This window comes from Ranitomeya variabilis, chromosome 4 (genome assembly GCF_051348905.1).
Source record: "Ranitomeya variabilis isolate aRanVar5 chromosome 4, aRanVar5.hap1, whole genome shotgun sequence".
Taxonomy (NCBI): domain Eukaryota; kingdom Metazoa; phylum Chordata; class Amphibia; order Anura; family Dendrobatidae; genus Ranitomeya; species Ranitomeya variabilis.
The window spans coordinates 489,500,286-489,522,148 of record NC_135235.1 but is presented as its reverse complement, the minus strand read 5'-3'; the positions used below and the strand labels follow the sequence as shown (position 1 = coordinate 489,522,148).

The 21,863-nt window shown below is 44.1% G+C and overlaps 1 protein-coding gene across 2 annotated transcripts in view; it reads left to right on the top strand.

Moving 5' to 3' along the window:
* The window catches only part of NECAB3 (N-terminal EF-hand calcium binding protein 3), a 183,282-nt gene that overhangs the window by 152,020 nt on the left and 9,399 nt on the right, over positions 1–21,863 (top strand). For both annotated transcript variants that reach the window (XM_077251953.1, XM_077251952.1), the window contains exons 11-12: positions 8,936–9,013; positions 20,529–20,620. In XM_077251953.1, the coding sequence (XP_077108068.1) occupies positions 8,936–9,013; positions 20,529–20,620 (170 nt within the window). The remainder of the gene's footprint in view (positions 1–8,935; positions 9,014–20,528; positions 20,621–21,863) is intronic.

Sequence of the window (21,863 nt, the reverse complement as noted above, 5' to 3'; positions counted from 1 at the left end):
TTCCTTAGGGGGTCTACTTTCCAAAATGGTGTCACTTGTGGGGGGTTTCAATGTTTAGGCACATCAGTGGCTCTCCAAACGCAACATGGCGTCCCATCTCAATTCCTGTCAATTTTGCATTGAAAAGTCAAACAGCGCTCCTTCGCTTCCGAGCTCTGCCATGCGCCCAAACAGTGGCTTATTCCCACATATGGGGTATCGGCGTACTCAGGACAAATTGTACAACAACTTTTGTGGTCCATGTTCTCCTGGTACCCTTGGTAAAATAAAACAAATTGGAGCTGAAGTAAATTTTTTGTGAAAAAAAGTTAAATGTTCATTTTTATTTAAACATTCCAAAAATTCCTGTGAAACATCTGAAGGGTTAATAAACTTCTTGAATGTGGTTTTGAGCACCTTGAGGGGTGCAGTTTTTAGAATGGTGTCACACTTGGGTATTTTCTATCATATAGACCCGTCAAAATGACTTCAAATGAGATGTGGTCCCTAAAAAAAAATGGTGTTGTAAAAATGAGAAATTGCTGGTCAACTTTTAACCCTTATAACTCCCTAACAAAAAAAAATTTTGGATCCAAAATTGTGCTGATGTAAAGTAGACGTGTGGGAAATGTTACTTATTAAGTATTTTGTGTGACATATGTCTGTGATTTAATTGCATAAAAATTCAAAGTTGGAAAATTGCGAAATTTTCGCCAAATGTCCGTTTTTTTCACAAATAAACGCAGGTAATATCAAAGAAATTTTACCACTATCATGAAGTACAATATGTCACGAGAAAACAATGTCAAAATCACCGGGATCCGTTGAAGTGTTCCAGAGTTATAACCTCATAAAGGGACAGTGGTCAGAATTGTAAAAATTGGCCCGGTCATTAGCGTGCAAACCACTCTTGGGGGTAAAGGGGTTAAAGATATGTGCCAGAGTAAAATTAAAGCAGATATTATACTAGGTGTGGTACATTCAGCTGTTCAGAACCCCACAAATCAAATTTTAAAATCTTCACAAATCTTAAGGAAGCATTCCCATCAAAGTTTTTATCCTGTTAATAAATTGCAGTCATCATATTATATAGCACTGTATACTTACAATTGCTCATTTTGCCTTCCTACCCAGCTTATAATTCTCCTTGCTCTGCTCTGTGTAGAAACAGGAAGTCTCTTGTCCCTGTGTTTATTATTCCCCTCTTCAACTCCTAACCCAGCTGCTTCCTAGCCACATGCCGAGGATTTTTGCAGTGACTGATGACTCCTACAGAGAAAATCGACCTCCTGCTTCTACATAGAACTTAGAAGGGTTCAGCTAGCCTATTTTTATCATGTGATGTCATAGACCTAATGGAAAAGAGAAGAATTAACTAGGTAGAAAGACAAAATGAGCAATTGTAAAGGTACACAGTGCTGTATACTATGATGCTTTGCAATATATTCAGAGGATATTAATGTTGATGGCAGGAGTGCTTCTTTACTAGAAAAAAATAAAGCTTTGCATTTCAATATTAAAGCTGAATTTCAAGCGAAATGTGAAAAGTGAGTTTGGACCTCTATCAGTTCCCTAAAAACAAGGCCATGGTGCTTAATAAAATGCCTGAAACCCCATGGATGGTTGGAGATTTTAATACAGGTTCTGCACATGTGCATATTATAGCTATGGGAATTGTTAGAGAGAAGTACCTTGTGTGAAACAGGGAAAATTATTCTGAAGGAATTATTGCACTTTCTCATTGCTCTATATGCGTAAAAAAAAAATAATAATGCTGCAGTGATAAAATTCAATCAGGAAAAAAATGTGTGCCTGGGATTTCTGAAATCTCACAGGTTTTACTGATGCTGTAAAACTCAGCTTTTTATTTGTATAAAGCTGCTGTAAAAACTCTGCTTGTGAACATAGCCTTAATGGAAGGCTAGCTTATTACAATTCCAGAGACAGAACCAAATCCACGGCGCACTTTGTATGACAAATTGTCTTGTGAGTGTGAAATGACCATAGGCTGAATATGTGCACTTGCTGTCCCATTCCTGCATATGCTCTATTATGTCTGAATAGAAATATTATTCTGCTTTTATGTGAAATAATCTCTTAGAAATGGTAACCCTGTAATACACAGTATCATTCTTACTCCGGAGCCCACATTTCTGACTCTGGGGGCCATCTGGTGGGTTGGCTATATGTGTCTGATTTGTATATTTGGTAGCAAGGACAGAATCATATGATATTCTGAGACATCAGAGAGACCTTTATCACAGAAATGCTTTCCTGAACTACCAGTACAGATCTCGTCATTGGCTCTAATACAATTGTAAATAATACCACATTTCCCCTGCAGATGGCCACTGTCACCATTGTCAATAGCAGATGCAAAATTGGGGCCGGCTTCAATTAGAGGGAACCTGTCACCCCCAAAATCGAAGTTGAGCTAAGCCCACCGGGATCAGGGACTTATCTACAGCATTCTGGAATACTGTAGATAAGCCCCCGATGTATCCTGAAATATGAGAAAAAGAGGTTATATTATACTCACCCAGGGGCGGTCCGCTGCGGTCCGGTCCGATGGGCGTTGCGGTCCAGTCCGAGGCCTCCCATCTTCATAGGATGACGTCCTCTTCTTGTCTTCACGCTGCGGCTCCGGCTCAGGCGTACTTTGTCTGCCCTGTTGAGGGAGAGCAAAGTACTGCAGTGCGCAGGTGCTGGGCCTCTCTGACCTTTCCCGAAGCCTGTGCACTGTAGTTCTTTGCTCTGCCCTCAACAGGGCAGACAAAGTACGCCTGCGCTGGAGCCGCAGCGTGAAGACAAGAAGAGGACATCATCTGATGACGATAGGAGGCGCCGAACTGGACCGCGACACCCATCGGACCGGCCTGGGACCGGGACTGCCCCTGGGTGAGTATAATCTAACCTCTTTTTCTCATCTTTTAGGATACATCGGGGGCTTATCTACAGCATTCCAGAATGCTGTAGATAAGCCCCTGATGCTGGTGGGCTTAGCTCACCTTCGATTTTGGGGGTGACAGGTTCCCTTTAAAAAGAGGTTGTCTTATCTTCACTTTAGAGCTACTAAGTGGTGATGCATTTCTGCTGCAGTAATACTGACCTTATTAATATCCAACCTTACCAAGTAGATGACTTATCCTGAGGGCTCATGCCCCCTCACACGACCACTTATATCAGATGAGTGCTATCCGTGGTTCTGGCAGATAGTACGCATACCCATGTTATTCTATGGTGCTGTGCACATGACAGATTTTTTATATGTCCGATTTTTATCTGAGTATCGATTTAAAATTGGCAATGCAAGTCTATGGGTCAGTGGAAATCATCAGACAGCACTCGGTTTGCCATCTAAATGCGGTACGATTTTCATGGACTGACTGATTTGAGAAAGTGGAGAAACCTTTTTCTTCTCTACACCACTGAGAAAAATTGATCCCACTCTGATGAAACTCTGATCAAAGTCTGCTTAGAATAATCGGACCTATTTTCTCGTATGATGACAAAATGGTCGTCTGCACCTGCCCTTAAAGGGAGCCTGTCAGCAGGATTGTGCACAGTAATCTACAGACAGTGTCAGGTTGGTGCCATTACACTGATTGAAATTATATCTGGGTTGATGAAATCCGTCTTGTGGTTGTTGTTGAATCTTTATTTTCAGTTTTGAGTTAATGAGATTCTTGTGTGTCGAGATGGCCTGTGTGTGGGGGTCTTTATGTGGTGCTCTGCTTAGGTATTCATCAGTATGGCTTCTGATCAGTATGGCCACTGATCCCTCACTAACCTGCCCCCTAGTTTACATAATGAATATAATATATATATATCTCTTGAAAAATAAATCCTCTTTTGCAGGCAGGCGCCTGTGCCAGTGTAACGGAGGCCAGGGGGGGTAGTGGTGGCTGAGGGTGGCAGTACTGGCACACCCTGGCCCTCTGTCACATAAACACATTCCCTTCTGTGGTGTACTTGGTGGTCCACCACTTACTTGTACATCAGGATCCATCTCGGTCTGCTGGGGGTCCTTTTCTTTAAGCACCAGGTAATGACAGGCGGAGTCCAATTCCAGTTTCAACAAAACAACTTTACTCAGTCCGTCCAATTCAGTCACAGAAACAGCACAAAGTTCTCCCTCACTTCTCCAGGAATATAGCAGGGTCATACCATCACTTTCGGTACCGCAGCTTCTTGACTGGTCAGCATAACTCGCTTGAGGAGTTCTCCACCTGTTTCGCACCAGACATTTAGGATAGTTCCCATGAAATTAGCTGCTACCATTTTGATGCTGCCCTGTATTCCTCCACTACCGTGTGACTGTCAGCCCATAGGGCCTGGACAACTGGGCTCCCCAGCTTGAACGTTATGGGACAAAGCTGTCCTGTCCTGGCTCCCAGCCTTCTCTGACTAACTCCAGGAAGCTCCCCAAACAACTGTAAGTTGACCCCTCCTAACTAACTAGATCATATTGGTCTATCTAATTCTTACTGTGCTCCCCCTAGTGGGCTAAATCTATATCCTATACTTTCCCTATTTCTACACAGTACAGAAATATATATATATTACATTGCAGCGCCCCAGAGTCCTGGTCGTTGCAGTACTGACGCTCCGCCACTAAGGGGAGTGATGGTACGTCTGATGGCACTAAAGGAGTTCACCTGACCAGGTATCCCAGTCACACATTACACTTCACACTCTGGCCACCAGGGGGAGCAAAGGGTTCTATGTATTAGGCCACTCCTCACAATCTGGTAAAACTGGGGGCTGGATAGGAAGTTAGCCAGAAGCTGACTGGGTTTGATCCAGGCAACATCCTGTGGCAGAGGGTGTTGCAGGGGAAGATTAGGGGGGTCTCTGTCAGCGGTGGGATCCTGACAGTGGCCTAGCGAAAAGAACAGAACGTTACGGAGCCACGCCTGCACCCGTTGCGGTGGCATCCTAAGGAAGGAAACGAAGCGAGGTTTATTGTGGAGAAGTGAGAAATGAGATCGCAGCAAAAAGGAGATAAAGCCAGTAGGAGTCGTGCCTTAAGATCGTGGCAACATCCTACTGAGGCGCGTAGCCGGTGACCGGAACGCCGAGGAAGTATTGGGCTCCAAGCATTACTTCAAACAGCGGCAGAACAGTTGATTATAGGTTGGCTGTCTCACCTAAAACACCTAAGCAGACATAGGGGGCAATTGTGGGAGAGGGGCAACGCTAGGGTCCCGGAAGAACTCCAGGCCTACCCGTCATATGGGTGCGTCCTAGCCATATCATCTGGGGGACGGAGAAGAACATCAGAACAGAAACGAGAGTTGTGAGAAAGAACATCAGAAACAGACACAACAGTTGTGAGGACTATCCCGTGGTGCTCAGCAGGGAGGTACTACAACACACAGGCGCTAGAAAGGTAGGCACTGATTTCCACCTGCAAAGGGAACTCTGGATGTGCCTTCGGACCGGCCGGTCTCAGCCAGCCCTGTTAGCAGTACTCTGGATTGCGGATCCTGAAGCCTTCAGTAAAGAGGTAAAGAGACTGCAACCCTGTGTCCTCGTTATTCATCGTGCCTCGCACCACGCACCACCATCACACCTTTCATTGGACGCCCCTTAGCAGGGTCACGGACCGGGTCTAGCCACCGTGAGAACCCCAGGACCGAGACAGAGAGGCCCGGTACCGAGTACCCCGCAGCCCTGCATCTGGGGGCGCTCCAACATTACACATCATAATAACATTATAAGACCCATGAGGCATATCAGCTTTCACAGGAACATGGGGAAACATGGGCAGGGAGAGTGGGGCACAGACTAGCCCTGGTACACCCCTACACCTGCACTGCTACATAATTGCATGTAAAATATGCATTAAATTGTTTTATTTAGTCTTATACATTGATTCTGAAAAAAAAAAACTTTCTCAAAATGTCGTCAGCCGCGACTGCGCAGTAGCATCTATCGGCAATCCGATAGATGCTACTGCGCAGGTGCCGGTGGAGCCATTTTACTAGAGAAAAAATAAATATATTTGTCTCCACCAAGATGGAGCAGGCGCCGGCAGCAGCATCTTGGTGGAGACAAATGTATTTATTTTTCCTCTACCAAAATGGCGTCGGCACCTGCCCAGTAGCATCTATTGAATCGCCAATAGATGCTACTGATCAGGCGCCACCGGCGCCATCTTGGTGGACACAATTTTTTTTACTCTAGCAAAATGGTGCCGCCAGTGCCTGCACAGCAGCATCTATCAGATCGCCAATGGGTGCTACTGCGAAGGCGCGGCCGCCACCATTTTGAGAACTTTTTTTTTTCAGAATCCATGTATGAGACTAAATAAAACAATTTAATGCATATTATGCCTGCAATCATGCTGCAGAGCAGGCGCCGCCACCGGCACCTGCCTGCTAAAGGTGATTTTTGTTTTTTTTCAATAAATATAATAGTCAGTAGGTAAAATAAGGAGCAGGTCACTGAGGGATCAGTAACCTGCCATAAATCATCAGTATGAATACCTAATCAGAGCAGACATGAAGACCCCCCTTCCCCCACAGGCCGCCCTGGAGCACAAGAATCTCATTAACTGAAAACTGAAAATAAAAATTAAATAACAACCACAAGACGGATTTCATCACTCCAGGTATCATTTTAATCAGTATAACGACCTGACACTGTCTGTAGGTTACTCAGCACAATCCTGCTGACAGGTTCCCTTTAAGATCAAGAGGACCACCAACACATGGGCACAAAACTTCAGTCAGACATGTCATTCTAGAAAGTCTACAGGTATTTAATCGGTATTAGATCGGTGGGGATTCAACTTGGCACCTTCTCGGAGTAGCTGTTTGAAGTGCCCCTAGCATTCACATGCGAGCCTCAATTGTTCAATGTTTACAGCGGCTTACAAATTGGTTCATGCTTGCTTGCTTCATATTTTTTTACAGCCATTCCAGATATTATAGTTGGAGCGGCCCCCAGACGCAGGACGATGGGGTACTCGGATCCGGGTCTCTCGGTTCTGAGGATGTCACGGTGGCTCGACCCGGTCCGTGGTCCTGCTAAGGGGCGCCCAATAAAAGGTGTAGGTGGTGGTGTAGGTTGCAGTAAATAACGAGGACACAGGGTTGCAGTCTCTTTACCTCTTCTTTACTGAAGGCTTCGGCATCCGCAATCCAGAGCACTGTTAACAGGGCTGGCTGAGACCGGCCGGTCCGAAGGCACATCCAGAGTTCCCTTTGCAGGTGGAAATCAGTGCCTGCCTACTAGCGCCTGGGTGTTGTAGTACTTCCCTGCTGAGCACCACGGGATAGTCCTCACAACTGTCGTGTATGTTTCTGTTCTTTCTCTCCGTCCCCCAGATGATATGGATAGGACGCACCTGTATGACGGGGTAGGCCTGGAGTTATTTTATAGGGACCCTAGAGACGCCCCTCTCCCACATTTGCCTCCGTTGTCTTCATTAGGTGTAAAGGTGAGACAGCCAACCTAAAATTAACTGCCCTGCTGTTGGTTTGGAGTAATGCGTAGAGCCCAATACTTCCTCGGCGTTCCGGCCACCGGCTACGCACCTCAGTAGGATGTTGCCGATCTCGGGGCACGACTCCTACTGGTTCTATCGCCTTTGTGCTGTGATCTCGTTTCTCACTTCTCCACAATATACTTCGCTTTGTGTCCTTTCTTAAGATGCCACCGCAATGAAGTGCAGACGCGGCTCCGTAACGATCTGTCCTTTCGCTAGGCCTCTGTCAGGATCCCACCCTTGACAGGGACCCCCCTGGATCTTCCCAAGCAATGCTCTTCTCTCACTAGATGTTACCTGGGCAAAACCCAGTCAGCTTCCCCCTCACTTCCTATGCAACCCCCAGTTTTACCAGAGTGTGAGGAGTGGCCTAATATGTAGATCCCTTTGCTCCCCCTGGTGGCCGGAGTGTGAAGTGTAATGTGTGACTGTGATACCTGGTCAGGTGAACTCCTTTAGTGCCATCAGATGTACCATCACTCCCCTTAGTGGCGGAGCGTCAGCACTGCAACGACCAGGACTCTGGGGCGCTGCAATAGCATTGTTCAATTAAGGCCCTTTCACATAGTGTTTTTGTCCACATTTGTTGGTCCCATGGGGGCTTACTTCCGAACCCCTCCGCAAAACAGGATTCGGACGTATGCATAGACTGTAAAGGTGCTGACAGAGTCAACATGTGCTCTGACGTGCATCATTTTCGGGTGTATATGCATTCTACTGCGTCTGAGTGTCCGCCTCCAGTGGGCATATACTCCCAAAAATGATGCATGTCACAGAACACATTAACTCTGTCGGCATCATTATAGTCAATGGCCCCATCGGTGCATACATCTGAAGCCTGTATTGTGGGGGGTTCGGACTCACGTCCTGACGGGACTGATGAACATGGAGAAAATCGCTATGTGAAAGGGCCCAATACCTGCAAGCAGCTTTTAATATTCAAGAGGCTGCGGTACTCTCACCAAGAACAGCAGCACGGTGGCTCAGTGGATAGCACTGCAGCCTTGCAGCGCTGGAGTCCTGGGTTCAAATCCCACCAAGGACAAGGCAAGGAGTTTGTATGTTGTCCCCGTGTTTGCGTGGGTTTCCTCCAGGTTCACCGGTTTCCTCCCACATTCCAAAGACATACTGATAGGAAATTTAGATTGTGAGCCCCATCGGGGACAGCGATGATAATGTGTGCAAACTGTAAAGCGCTGCGGAATGTGTTAGCGCTATATAAAAATAAAGATTATTATTACAGATTATTATTATTATAACAGCAGACTCTTTAAATAGCTGATCAGAGGGAGTGCCGATTGTTGATGACAATAAGCTATCAATTTTATAAAGTTGAAAAATATTTTCAAGGTTATATTATTACACACAGATCGTTATTTCTTCCTAAAATCTGTTATATTAAATATAAATATATATTTTTTCTAAAATCAACATTTAATTAAAATATGTTTTTTTTTTAAGTGTATCCACCCCAGAACATCACTCCCAACCTGGCTATGTCTTGTATGAAATATGGAGGGATGAGGAGTCTTGGAAAACGTAAGTCTTATGAAAGTGTTTTCTCTGCATTTGATGAACAATATAATCTTTAAAGAAGTTGTTCACTACTTGGACAACTGCTTCTCATACCCCTTGCTTGGCCCCGTAAAATAATAAAGCTTATATTCACCTCCCATGCTGGCGCCATTACCGCATGTCGGCACTCAGTCTCCTGGGGCTCCCGTGCTGTTGTTATGACACGTGATGCCGGCGGACAATCAGAGCTAGCGTCACTGTCCCCACTTCCTGTCGAATTGAGCAGGAAAAGGAAGTCCGAGATCAGCTGCAGCCCGGACTTCCTCTTCATGTTTGAAGGCGGAGATAGTAACGCCAGAGCTGATTGGGTCCCAATGTGACGTGTCACAACAACCACACAGGAGGCCTGGGAGAAGGAGAGATGACATCGTGGGAATGGAACCAACAGAGGAGGTGAGTATAGGCGTTATTATTTTATGATTACAAATTTTAAAAAAACTGACCGTCACATCCAAAGATAGACTAGGTGTGAACAGGTGCTAACCTAGAATCACCAACTCATATACAATCAAATAAATAAGGCAGCAGTCTGTAGCGCCATAGCTTGCAAACATGAAACATGAAAATTGAATTGCATTACTGCACTAGAAATATGAAAAATTGAGAAAGCTTAGCGTATAAATTAACCAATTCATGTGTACCTGGTAGTCACGGTAAGGCATTTCTCTTTACCAGGACCTAACAATGCCAATCCTCTCTTAGAATAAAGTCTTCATCTGCATGGGAACCTGTGAGTCCTCTCTTAGACTGAAATATATATCTCTGTGGAGGGGTAGGGTCCTGCTTTGATTAAAAATGCCTGAAGCTAAAAGGCGGAGTGCTCAGTCAGAAGTCTAATGAATACAAATTTCAAAAAACTGACCGTCACATCCAAACATAGACTAGGTGTGAACAGGTGGTAACCTAGAGTCACCAACTCATAATCAAATAAATAAGGCAGCAGTCTGTAGCGCCATAGCATGCAAACATGAAATATGAAAATTGAATTGCATTACTGCACTAGAAATATGAAAAATTGAGAAAGCTTAGCGTATAAATTGGCCAATTCATGTGTACCTGGTAGCCACGGTAAGGTATTTCTCGTTACCAGGACCTAACAATGCCAATCCTCTCTTAGAATAAAGTCTTCATCTGCATGGGAACCTGTGAGTCCTCTCTTAGGCTGGTTTCACACTTGCGTTTTTTGCCGCTGCGTTTTAGCGCTAAAAAACGCATGCGTTTTTTTCTATACTTAACATTAAAAACGCATGCGTTTTTTGCATGCGTTTTGACGCGTTTTTGGCAACGCATGCGTTTTTAATGCTTGCGTTTTGTTGCAGAAATGCAACCTGTAGCAATTTCCAGTGGCGTTTTTTCGCGGCAAAAAAATGTATTGCTGTCTATGTAAACGCATGCGTTTTTAAGCACATGCGTTTGCATGCGTTTTTAAACGCGTGCGTTTCTATAGAAAAACACAAGAAAACACAAGAAAAAACAAGAAAACCCTAACCCTAACCCTAACCCTAGGGTTACTAGGGATCCTAACCCTAACCCTAACCCTAAGGTTAGGATCCCTAGTAACCCTAGGGATCCTAACCCTAACCCTAACCCTAGGGATCCTAACCCTAACCCTTAGGGTTAGGATCCTAACCCTTAGGGTTAGGGTTAGGATCCCTAGGGTTACGGTTAGGGTTAAAGTTAGGATCCCTAGTAACCCTAGGGATCCTAACCCTAACCCTAACCCTAACCCTAGGGATCCTAACCCTAACCCTTAGGGTTAGGGTTAGGATCCCTAGGGTTACGGTTAGGGTTAGGGTTAGGATCCCTAGTAACCCTAGGGATCCTAACCCTAACCCTAACCCTAGGGATCCTAACCCTAACCCTTAGGGTTAGGGTTAGGATCCTAACCCTTAGGCTTAGGGTTAGGATCCCTAGGGTTAGGGTTAGGGTTAGGATCCCTAGGGTTAGGGTTAGGGTTAGGATCCCTAGGGTTAGGGTTAGGGTTAGGATCCCTAGGGTTAGGGTTAGGGTTAGGATCCCTAGGGTTACAAGGGATCCTAACCCTAACCCTAACCCTAGCTATTTCTGTTTATAGAGGGTTTCTAGTTGATTTTGATGATTGGCAGCTGTCACACACTTCTCAGCATGCGTTTAAAAAACGCAAACGCAGGAAAAAACGCATGTAAACGCGGCAAAACACCGCTTTTTTTTCTGCATGCAAAAACGCATGCGTCTAAAAAACGCAGCGTTTGCATGCGTTTACATGCGTTTTTTCACCACATGCGTTTTTTTTTAAAACGCTGCGTTTTTAAACGCAAATGTGAAACCAGCCTTAGACTAAAATTTATATCTCTGTGGAGGGGTAGGGTCCTGCTCTGATTAAAAATGCCTGAAGCTAAGGGGTGGAGTTCTCAGTCAGAAGGCTAATGAATACAAATTTAAAAATCTGACCATCACATCCAAACATGTGACTGTCAGTTTTTTTAAATTTGCAAGCTATGGTGCTACAGAGTGCTGCCTTATTTAGTTGATTATTTTATGGGGGCCAAACATTTTGATCAAGTAAGGGTTGTCCTAGTAGTGGACAACCCCTTTACTATAGAAAGAAAAAAAATTAACCAGCTATATACACTTCTGCCGCTAGAGCAAAGCCACTTTAAAACACATATATACCTGCTGAACATGGATATCCATCTTTGTTTATTTCATTAATTTCTAATGTGGGAAATCCCCTTTAAAAACAACATAAAAATATTCTGTTACTCTGTTCCACTTTTGCTTTCTTCTGCATTCATATCTAGAGATAATTTAGGAATCCTGCTGGTTTCCTTACAACAAAAAATAGTGCATTCTATGATCTTAGATAAAAGAATATGGAAACTTACCCAACATTTACATGTAGGTATGAGCTGTGTTTCTACTGAAATTCTATGACTCATACTGCTTATAGGGGTTGTCTAGGTTTGGCACGAAAGTCTCCAGTCACTTCAAGTGACTGTAGAACTGTGAATCCTTACAGCACACGTAATACGCAAGTTCTCAGGATCAGAGATGGGCGAACCCGAACAGTAAAGTTCGGCGTCCGTACCAAACACCTACTGTTCGGGCACGGACACCGAACACGGACTTCACCAGGAAGTCCGTGTTACTGTTCAGGTTCGACCCCCGAACACCAGGTGTTTGTTGCGCTGTCAAGTACAGGACAGTGTGGAAAACACTGCTTCTAATCGACGGTATAATCTTCACCGCCAGTCAGACAGTCAAAAAGACAAAAGATAGTGAGAGCCCGCAGCTGTGATCGGGAGGCATAAAGTTAATCGCCAACATTAACAGAAATAAACACTTGAAATAGATCACTCTGTTTGTAATGACTCTATCTAATATATGAGTTTCACTTTTTTGTATTGAAGCACTGAAATAAATTAACTTTTTGATGATATTCTAATTTTGCAAGAAACACCTGTATGTAAATACTGGTTAATAGGTTCAGAATAACTTCCTATATTACGACACTGATTTGTTTAGGAATCTTAGGCTATGTTCACACGCTGCGGTTTTTGCTGCGGATCCGCAGCGGATTTGCAGCTGCGGATCCGCAGACGTTTTCCATGCAGGGTACAGTACAATGTTACCATATGGAAAACCAAATCCGCTGTTCCCACGTTCCTTTTTTCCGCTGGAAAATCCGCGCTGATTTTCTGCGGAAAAAAAGAAGTAGCATGTCACTTCTTTCTGCGGATTCCGCAACTGTTTTCCACCTGCACCAATAGGAAAGTGCAGTTGGAAAACCGCAGTGGAATCTGCAGGAGAAACCGCACAAAAAACCGCAGGGAATTCCACCGCGGTTTAGCACTGTGGGATTTCCAAATCAGGACCTGAAAAATCCGCAGAAAAAAAAGGATGGTGTGAACAAGCCCTTATACCTCCCATGCAGGCAGTAATTTTTGCAATTATCTGCATATATTTGTTATATATGTTTCAATAAAGAGTACATACGGTAATTTTATCTGGCATTTGCTTCCTTGCTTTTGTAGGATTGCTATAAAGACAGAAGTGCCACAATTCTAGGAATTTAGTGGGTTTTATTTGCATGTTTTTTTCATGCTTTTCTGGGAGCATGTTCCTTGTTCCTTTAAATTCATTCCTAACAAGCATTTTGGGTGGACATTACCAATACACAGTAATAGTAATTTCCAACACCTTTCAGAAAAGCAATATAATGAGGACATGCCGGGTTAGGCTTTATAGACCTGAGGGGGACACAAATTAGAAGTCTGCACTGGCTGCTGGAAACAGCGGGATGTAAATCCAAGAAAAGTGCACAGGGAGCGACTGTAAACCAGGTCCGATAATCTGGTTAACGTCACAGCATGAAACCCTGAGCAGGAAATGGAGTCATCTGTAGGGGAACCGCGCTTGCACAAAAGGACTTTACACAGCTGGTCATTTCCAATGTGTTCTCCCAAATCCACTGCTAGGCTATACTCTCTTGGTAATTGACACTGTTTTATGGATTCCAGATATAAAGTTTGCTCAAACTAGATTTTATGTGTAATAAGAGAACAACTAAACCCACAAGTTAGAAATCACTAAACTCAACAGTGTACGAAAGAACTTTGTGATCTCATGGACATACAGTATAGTGCAAACGTTTTGGGTAGGTGTGGAGAAATGCGGCGAAGTAAGAATGCTTTTAAATATAGAAATGTTAATAGTTTATTTTTTATCAATTAATAAAATGCAAAGTGAATGAACAAAAGAGAAATCTAATTGTATCAATATTTGCTGCATTAGGTGGCAAAATTCCGCTGACAGATTCCCTTGAAATATTGTAAGGTACCCGAGTGGTGTAGTCGTGGATGAGCTGCTGCTCCTGCACACTCTGGCACCCTACAGAAAAATCGTGTCCCAGTCCCAGTGTGATGTTAGGTGTGGGGTGCTTCACACTCGCTTGGGAGCCAAGGAGTCAGCTTGCTCCAGGTTTCCATCTTCGGGAACCACCACACACAATCCAGGAGACATGAAATGCTTTTCAATAATCAAACGTTTGCTGAACAATTCATGGTTATTACAGTGAAGCATGTGGAATAGGGCACAGCGGGTTACAGTCTTTACCTCAGGTATCGGAAATTACTTCTGGATGAAGCATCCCTTTTCCTAATGACTCCACTAACAATAGACATTCCTCTCCACTGATGGCAGTGCACCCTGTTCCAATTCCTTCCCCCTTAGGGAGTCTGTGTCTATCTTTCCCTGCAGTATTGCGGGCATTAGGTGCTGATAGCCCTGACGCCAATCTCAAGGTCCCGGGCCCAACAGACGGATCTGCAAGGAATAGTTATATGGCAATCCACTGCCCCGACTGATAGGTCCATGTTGGCCCTAACAGTCCACTGCACGTGACGTCAACAATGAACATCTACTCCTATCTGACTATAACCAGGAAGTGATCCCCCTTTTATCAGCACTATTGCCCTCCCATCTGTGGGCTTGTACCTAACATTAACTATTCCTTACCTATTCCTTACAGTATATTCATAATAATGTTTCCCCTTTTTATCTATGAAACACTTATTCTTATACACAATCATGGGGTTCCCACATTAACCCAGCTATTCTACACATTATCATGACACACTACATAGGGATTATACCTATACCCATTAAATGCATAAAGCCTCATAACACCGTTCACATTACACGTAAGTGCAGTTGCCTTTGGGGAAGGAACAGGGCAAGACAGTCCACATCCTCACAATATCACACATCAATAAGATTTAAAAAGATATAAATATCAATATCACATCAGAAAGCAGTCACTGCCATGCAAACTTTAGTATCTTGAATTAAAAACTTTTTTTAGCAAAGACTGAGAAGATTAATTTTATAGTGTCAAGTTCTCATCTCAGCGTCCATTCCCGAATACAAAGTCAGTGAAGATGAGGAGCTTAGAAGATGATGGTCTTTTCTGGATGTACAGATACAAAACAGCTCTGCTGTCTGCAGACACTGGATTACTTCTAAACAGCTTTAGAAAACTGAGAAGCCCAATAACATTATATTCAATCAACTACTGTACAAATCAGCTCTGGCCTTTGGTTATGACATAGAATTGCTGATTTCAAAACCCCTTGTATATGCTGCATGAGCACCACAGAATAGGAGTGTGCAAGACTGGATTCACTCATGGTGAACCAATAAACCAATAAAGGTGTAGAAACAAACAGAGCACATTTTAATTAATAGATCTTGAGGTGTAGAAACAAACAAAGCACATTTTAATTAATAGATCTTGGCATAAAAATACATTCCATACAGCCACTTCTCTCTATATACAAAGCGGTTACTGAAACTGTGCCAGCGCCAGCCCAACACAGGTTAATGGCGTTATTTTATATGACAGGTACCATTTAAGACCCTCATATACAAAAGACTTAAAGGGAACCTGTCACCACGTTTTTGGAAGATGGGATAAAAATAGCGTTAAATAGGGGCAGAGGTGGGCGTTACATTAGTGTGTTTGTTATGCGTTTATTACCCACCTAAGTTGCCGAAATACCTTTGCAAAGTCTCCGTTTTTGCCTGTCAATCAGGCTGGTCTGGTCAAAAGGGCATGTTGTCTTCCCCCAGATTTTGCGTAGTTTTCCGTTGGTGGCGTAGTGGTGTGCGCATGCCCAAGGTCCCGAATCCACTGCCAGGGGATTTAAAAGAGCGCGCTGTTCGTTATTTCCTTGGTGATCGGTGGGCGCGGCCATCTTCCTTTGGCCGCGCGTGCGCAGAAGCGGCGCTCTGCTGGCCGCGGCTTCAGGAAAATGGCCGCCGCGATATCCATCTGCGCACGCGCGGCCAAAGGAAGATGGCCGCGCCCACCGATCACCAATGAAATCACGAACAGCGCGCTTTTTTAAATCCCCTGGCAGAGGATTCGGGACCTTGGGCATGCGCACACCACTACGCCACCAACGGAAAACTACGCAAAATCTGGGGGAAGACAAGACGCCCTTTTGACCAGACCAGCCTGATTGACAGGCGAAAACGGAGACTTTGCAAAGGTATTTCGGCAACTTAGGTGGGTAATAAACGCATAACAAACACACTAATGTAATGCCCACCTCTGCCCCTATTTAACGCTATTTTTATCCCATCTTCCAAAAACGTGGTGACAGGTTCCCTTTAAGGACCCCATTACACATTATACTAATGTCGGTCGTACCTGCCAATATGAACAGGTTTGCTAAATGGTCTAATATGTATGGAGGCGCTGGCCAACTGATTGTCGATTGCGCATGTCTGATTTCGTACTGCTGCTGATCACATTCTTCACCCATAGATAAGTGTGTCAGATGATGACTTTCTCAAAGAGCACACAGGGGCGCTCAGCCAAGCGAGTACTCCTGTGTACGAGGGAATCGGCTCAGATGGCCGTCAGATGAATGATTGGCCAAAGCATTGTTTAGCTGACAGCCACCTAATGTGTGTGGCCAGCTTAAAAGCGGCCTACCCTACCAATATCAGCGGAATCAGATGACTGTCTAATATGCATGGTGACCTCCCGACTCACACATGTCAGGGAATTGAAGAATCCGACCTGCTGAACATCAGTAGCAAATTATTTTATCTTTTTGTTCTGGAGATAAGCCACTGCATGAGAAGTGTGGCAGAGGCTCTATCATACAAAACATAGGAGTGCTTGGCCAAGCCTCCTGTGTATGGGGAGAGATAGACAGTTATATGTTGTGTATGGGGGTCTTCAGAGTTCCTATATACCCATAGATGATGTCATAGTGGATATGGCATGATATAATTCAGAATATAATCATAAACAATATATGTAATATCATTTTAGACATTTCCTTTGAACTGGGTGATAAAATAATGACTTTAGTATCGGAGATTTCATTTATATTGTTGAGGGGCTGCACTCCAATAGTATTATTAGAACAACCATAATGGATATGGGACAGCAATAATGACAAATCACAATTCATTAATTTTTGTGTACTTCACATTTTAAACTTTCTAGTCATTTATCAGAACCCAAAAAATGGGAAACAAAGAATGTAATTAACAATGAGCAAAATGTATTAATACATTTACATCACAATAAAAATAAAATGGATGCCTCGTGTCAGACTATAGAGACACAGGAAAAAATTGACTGACACCCTTTTTATAGGTAGAGTATGAAGTTGCATTAAGCTAAAGTGGTTCTAATCACAAGCACATTTGGCCACATGATTAGATATATATTTGTATATAAATATATACCCTGCAATAGTTTAATATTTCCCGGTGACACCTGGGCCAATAGAACCTCTGCACGATCTGTTCCTGCCTTTTTTCCACTCCCTGATGTCCCCCAAGATGTGTGAATGGGCCATATCTAACACCTTCCATCTATAGGGGCCTGGCACTATTAACTGCTCCACCAGCTCCCCCTCACTTTCATGGCCCGATACAACAACTCCTTACTCATAAAATAGGGAAATCTTGTGTCAGCCCCCAGCTTCTGTGCAACCCCATTTATGACGGTAACATTATTAAATGCTTCCTTCAGAGTTGGATTCCTATGTTGGGCAGTCACAAAATTCTCACTGGTCATGCCTAACTCTGGAATGTCAGACACTGGGGACATCTCCTCCTCATCCCCCACAATGACACAAAAGGGAAAACCGTCTGCCTCTGGGTGTGGTGATACCTTACTAGGGTTCACTGGTTTCCTATTTGCACCAGCGAACTCAGAACCCTTCCCCCACAGATCCCAAAATAAACAAAAGTCCCAGCCTGTAATAATGGGGTTCAACAAGTCCAGAACAACGCCGACCTCATGGGACTCAGTACCGTGGGCCATTTCAATGTCCACTCTGCCTAGACAGTAGTCGTTAGCGTCACCATGTATGCACCGAACACCGACTTTTTTCCCCTGGATCAGTTGGACGGGAAACATGGCCCTCCCATTTTCCTTCTTGGGACACCCTTGAGGCCCCTCATTGGGTGGAGAGTTCACACTGCAGGCCGGATATGCATAATAAGATAAATTATGTCCTATGCTGCAGTCCATCTGCTCAGGGGTCAGGGGACAACGGGCAGCTATATGGCCTGGGCCGTTGCACCTCCAGCAAACAATATCACCTGTAGGCACTTTGGGCACCACCTCCCCAGCCCCTTTGGACTTTGGATGCCCCACCTCCTTTTGAGCTTCTGCCCCCTGTTGTGACCTCCAGTATGGAGTGGGCTGCTTTCTCACGGAACCTTCAACCCCCTGGTATCTCTTGACCAGTCCAACCAGTTCACTGACATTCTGGGGATCACCATGGGCAACCCAAGTCTGTACGAGCCTCGGCAGGCAGTGCACAAACCAATCCATCACCACCCTTTCTACCATCTGCGCAGGTGTAGAGGACTCTGGCTGCAGCCACTTCTGGACCAGGTGACACAGGTCAAACATTTGGGAGCATGGTGGTTTGTCCCAGTGATACGCCCAACTGTGAACCCGCTGCACACTGAGAGTCATTGTTACCCCCAACCATGCAAGAATCTCAGTTTTTAGCTTGCCATACTCTTTGGTGTCCTGTGAAGCTAAATCATAGTATGCTTTCTGGGGTTCTCCCGTTAAGTATGGCACCAGTACCTCTGCCCACTGCTCTGGTGGGAGTTTCTCCCTCTCGGTGACCCTTTCAAACGCCGTCAGGAAGACCTCACCATCATCCCCGGAAGTCATTTTCTGCAAAGCCCGTCTTAATGCCTTCAGGACGTTGGCGTCTTCAGCCGAACTTGGGGTTGGGGCGCTCATCCTGCCCTGAATGGCGGTTGCCAGAGCTGCATCTGCTGCCATTGCTTCTGCTGGCTCTGCTGGATCTGCTATAATAACAGTCTGTTGGTCTCTTGCTGTTGCTGCTGTGACTGGACCAGGCGTTTCAGCAGGTCCCCCATCTTGTCTGGCGATGCTTGCTGGCTTGCGACAGACTTAACCCAGAACATGCAGTCCTTCCTGTATCAGTCTCACGTCTCTGCTGGGAACACTGCCCGCACGTCCAGCACCAAATGTTGGGGTTTTACTCACTTGGGTGTGACGGGAGGAAAACAGAAGGCCCGTGCCCTTTAAAAGTTCATGGGGGTTTATTACTTCATAAACCCCGGAATCACAAACAGAAAATAAACAGCCTTTAGGTCAGGCAAAACAAAGTCACAGTGTCCAAAACAGAGCTCTGCTCCGTCAGGCCTGTGTGTACACAGGCTGGGTTAGTATCCGGTTCTCAGGCTTGATCTGGAGCAAAACACACAGGAGGCCTTCTCCCTCCCAACACACACACATGTGCCAAACAACAGACATTATATAGGCTGTAAACACACCCAGAGGTGAGTTATGTGGGTAGTCAGACCCGCCCATCTCTCATAGCTACCCACAACCCGGTCCCAGGTGCAACAAATGAACCTCTTAATGCTTACATGCACTAAAGAAGATACTCTGGGTTACATCACAGAGCGTAGCCATCTCTGTGACACATTCATACCTCCCATCGACTATGCGGCCATTAGCCTCCTTATAGTTGTCTATTATTGGGATTGCATAATGTAAAATAAATCTAATTTGCATTGAAACTAATAAAGCTATATAAAAAAACTCAAAACCTCTAATTGGTTATGATGTATAAAAATGTGCAGATGAAGACAGAGGTGTCCACTCCTGACAATGAACCAGTATCAACATGGCCAAATTCTTTGTCTATTTCCTAGTAGTTTCTGAGCCTAACCCCAGGTACATTTTATGTTGCTTAGACCAGGGCTTCTTTTACCTTTTCTTCGCGGCCCTTACCTATGTGCATTGTGAAATTTAAAATATTGCACAATTTATCTTTTGTCTCCTGAATGCTGTATAATATTAAGCAACAGAAAATGTGCCAATATCTTTGCTAAACCAGACAATTCTGCAGCTGGAGAAAATACACTTTTGTGAATCCTGCACTTTAGCTGTGCCTCGCCAACAACCAGGGGGCACCTCAGAATTTGAGAATCACTGACTTAGACAAACTCTTCTCGCAATGCAGGTTCCCTAAAGACAAATGCATTTTGATGACAACTTGTGTACTAGCACAAAAGTGACCATTGTTCTTTCAAGAAAATAAAGCATTACATAGTGTTCGATGAAATCAGTGGGCGTCCATTCATGTTAATCCAGTACCATGAGTCTTCCAGAGATGAAAGCCATGCTGGATGTGATTCTCTTCCCTAATAGGGATAGTGTTTGATGTGAAGGACACATGTCCATTAGCTCAGCAAATCCAAAGGGGTCATTGAACAAGTTGTCTTAACCACACTACTCAATGAAAGCGTTATAACTTTGATATAAGGAATACATTGATGTAGCCTTCACACTATTGTTCTGCTGCTCTATTATATTTAGTGATGGGTTTCTTATTATAGCACTCAATGTGGAGCTGATTAGTCATGTAAGTAAAGTCTTTATTCATTTCACATCATGTTCTCTTTCTTTTCGCAGACATCTCCAAACTACACAGAGCAAAACCTTTCAGAGAGCCATCATTGATTGTCTTGAAGGTCCAGAACAGATGAAGACCATGCTATTCCCAGGTAAAGACCATGAAGTTGGATTTATAACAGTAGTGGATCAGTCAATAATGGCATCACCAATTCTCTTATTTTTCATAATAAACATCATCCTTACTGGTATGCACACCTACTAAAAGCATACGGTCATTAAAGGAGTTGACCAGCCTTATGATATTAAAGGGAACCTGTCTCCCCCCTCAGGCGTTTGTAACGAAAAGAGCCACCTTGTGCAGCACTAATGCTGCATTCTGACAAGATGGCTTTTTAGTTACAAACGCCTGCACACGCTGAAATAAACACTTATAAAATGTGCCCCACATACCCTGAAATTGTCCCGGCGCCTGCGCTGTAAGTACGAAGGGCATCGCAACTGCGCATACCCAGAAAAAAACTTACAGCGCAGGCGCCGGGGACGATAATGCAGCAAGAGGAGGGGCGCGCGGCGCGCACAGCTCCGGAGTGATGGCTGTGCTGCATCTAATTAGGAAGGAAAGTCTCACCCCTGGATGATTTCAGGGTATGTGGGGGCACATTTTATAAGTGTTTATTTCAGCGTGTGCAGGTGTTTGTAACTAAAAAGCCACCTTATATACCTATAAAGAAAGGCACCACACTTCGATAATATAAAAGAACCGCTTTATTAGTATCAATGAAAGACCATGAATGGTCATAAAAAGCCTAAAATAGGCAGCAGGTAAGAGACAAACAAACACAGGAAAAAAGGGTAGACACCTGGTAAAGGATTATAGCAATGTATACATACATATACACATACCGCTCACATTTTATACAATTTACGTATAAGCAAAAAATGGTAATTAAGTGTAGCATAGTAATGCAGTCTGACAACAAGTCAAAAAATCAAATGCAATGTTACATACGGATTCAATATGTGGTCACAGTAAAAAGAATAGCATGCCATATAGATCCACATATAAAGCCATAATTGGCTGTACAGACACTTATCAGATATATTAAGTCACACACCAACACATATTTACCAAGCAATGGAGCAATGACCAGGCATCCACCACACCCGACGCGCGTTTCGCAAGAAGTTGCTTCGTCCAGGGGTGATATGTGGATCTATATGGCATGCTAGCCTTTTTACTGTGACCACATAGTGAATCCGTATGTAACATTGCATTTGATTTTTTGACTTGTTGTCAGACTGCATTGCTATGCTACACTTAATTACAATTTTTTGCTTATATGTAAATTGTATAAAATGTGAGCGGTATGTGTATATGTATGTATACATTGC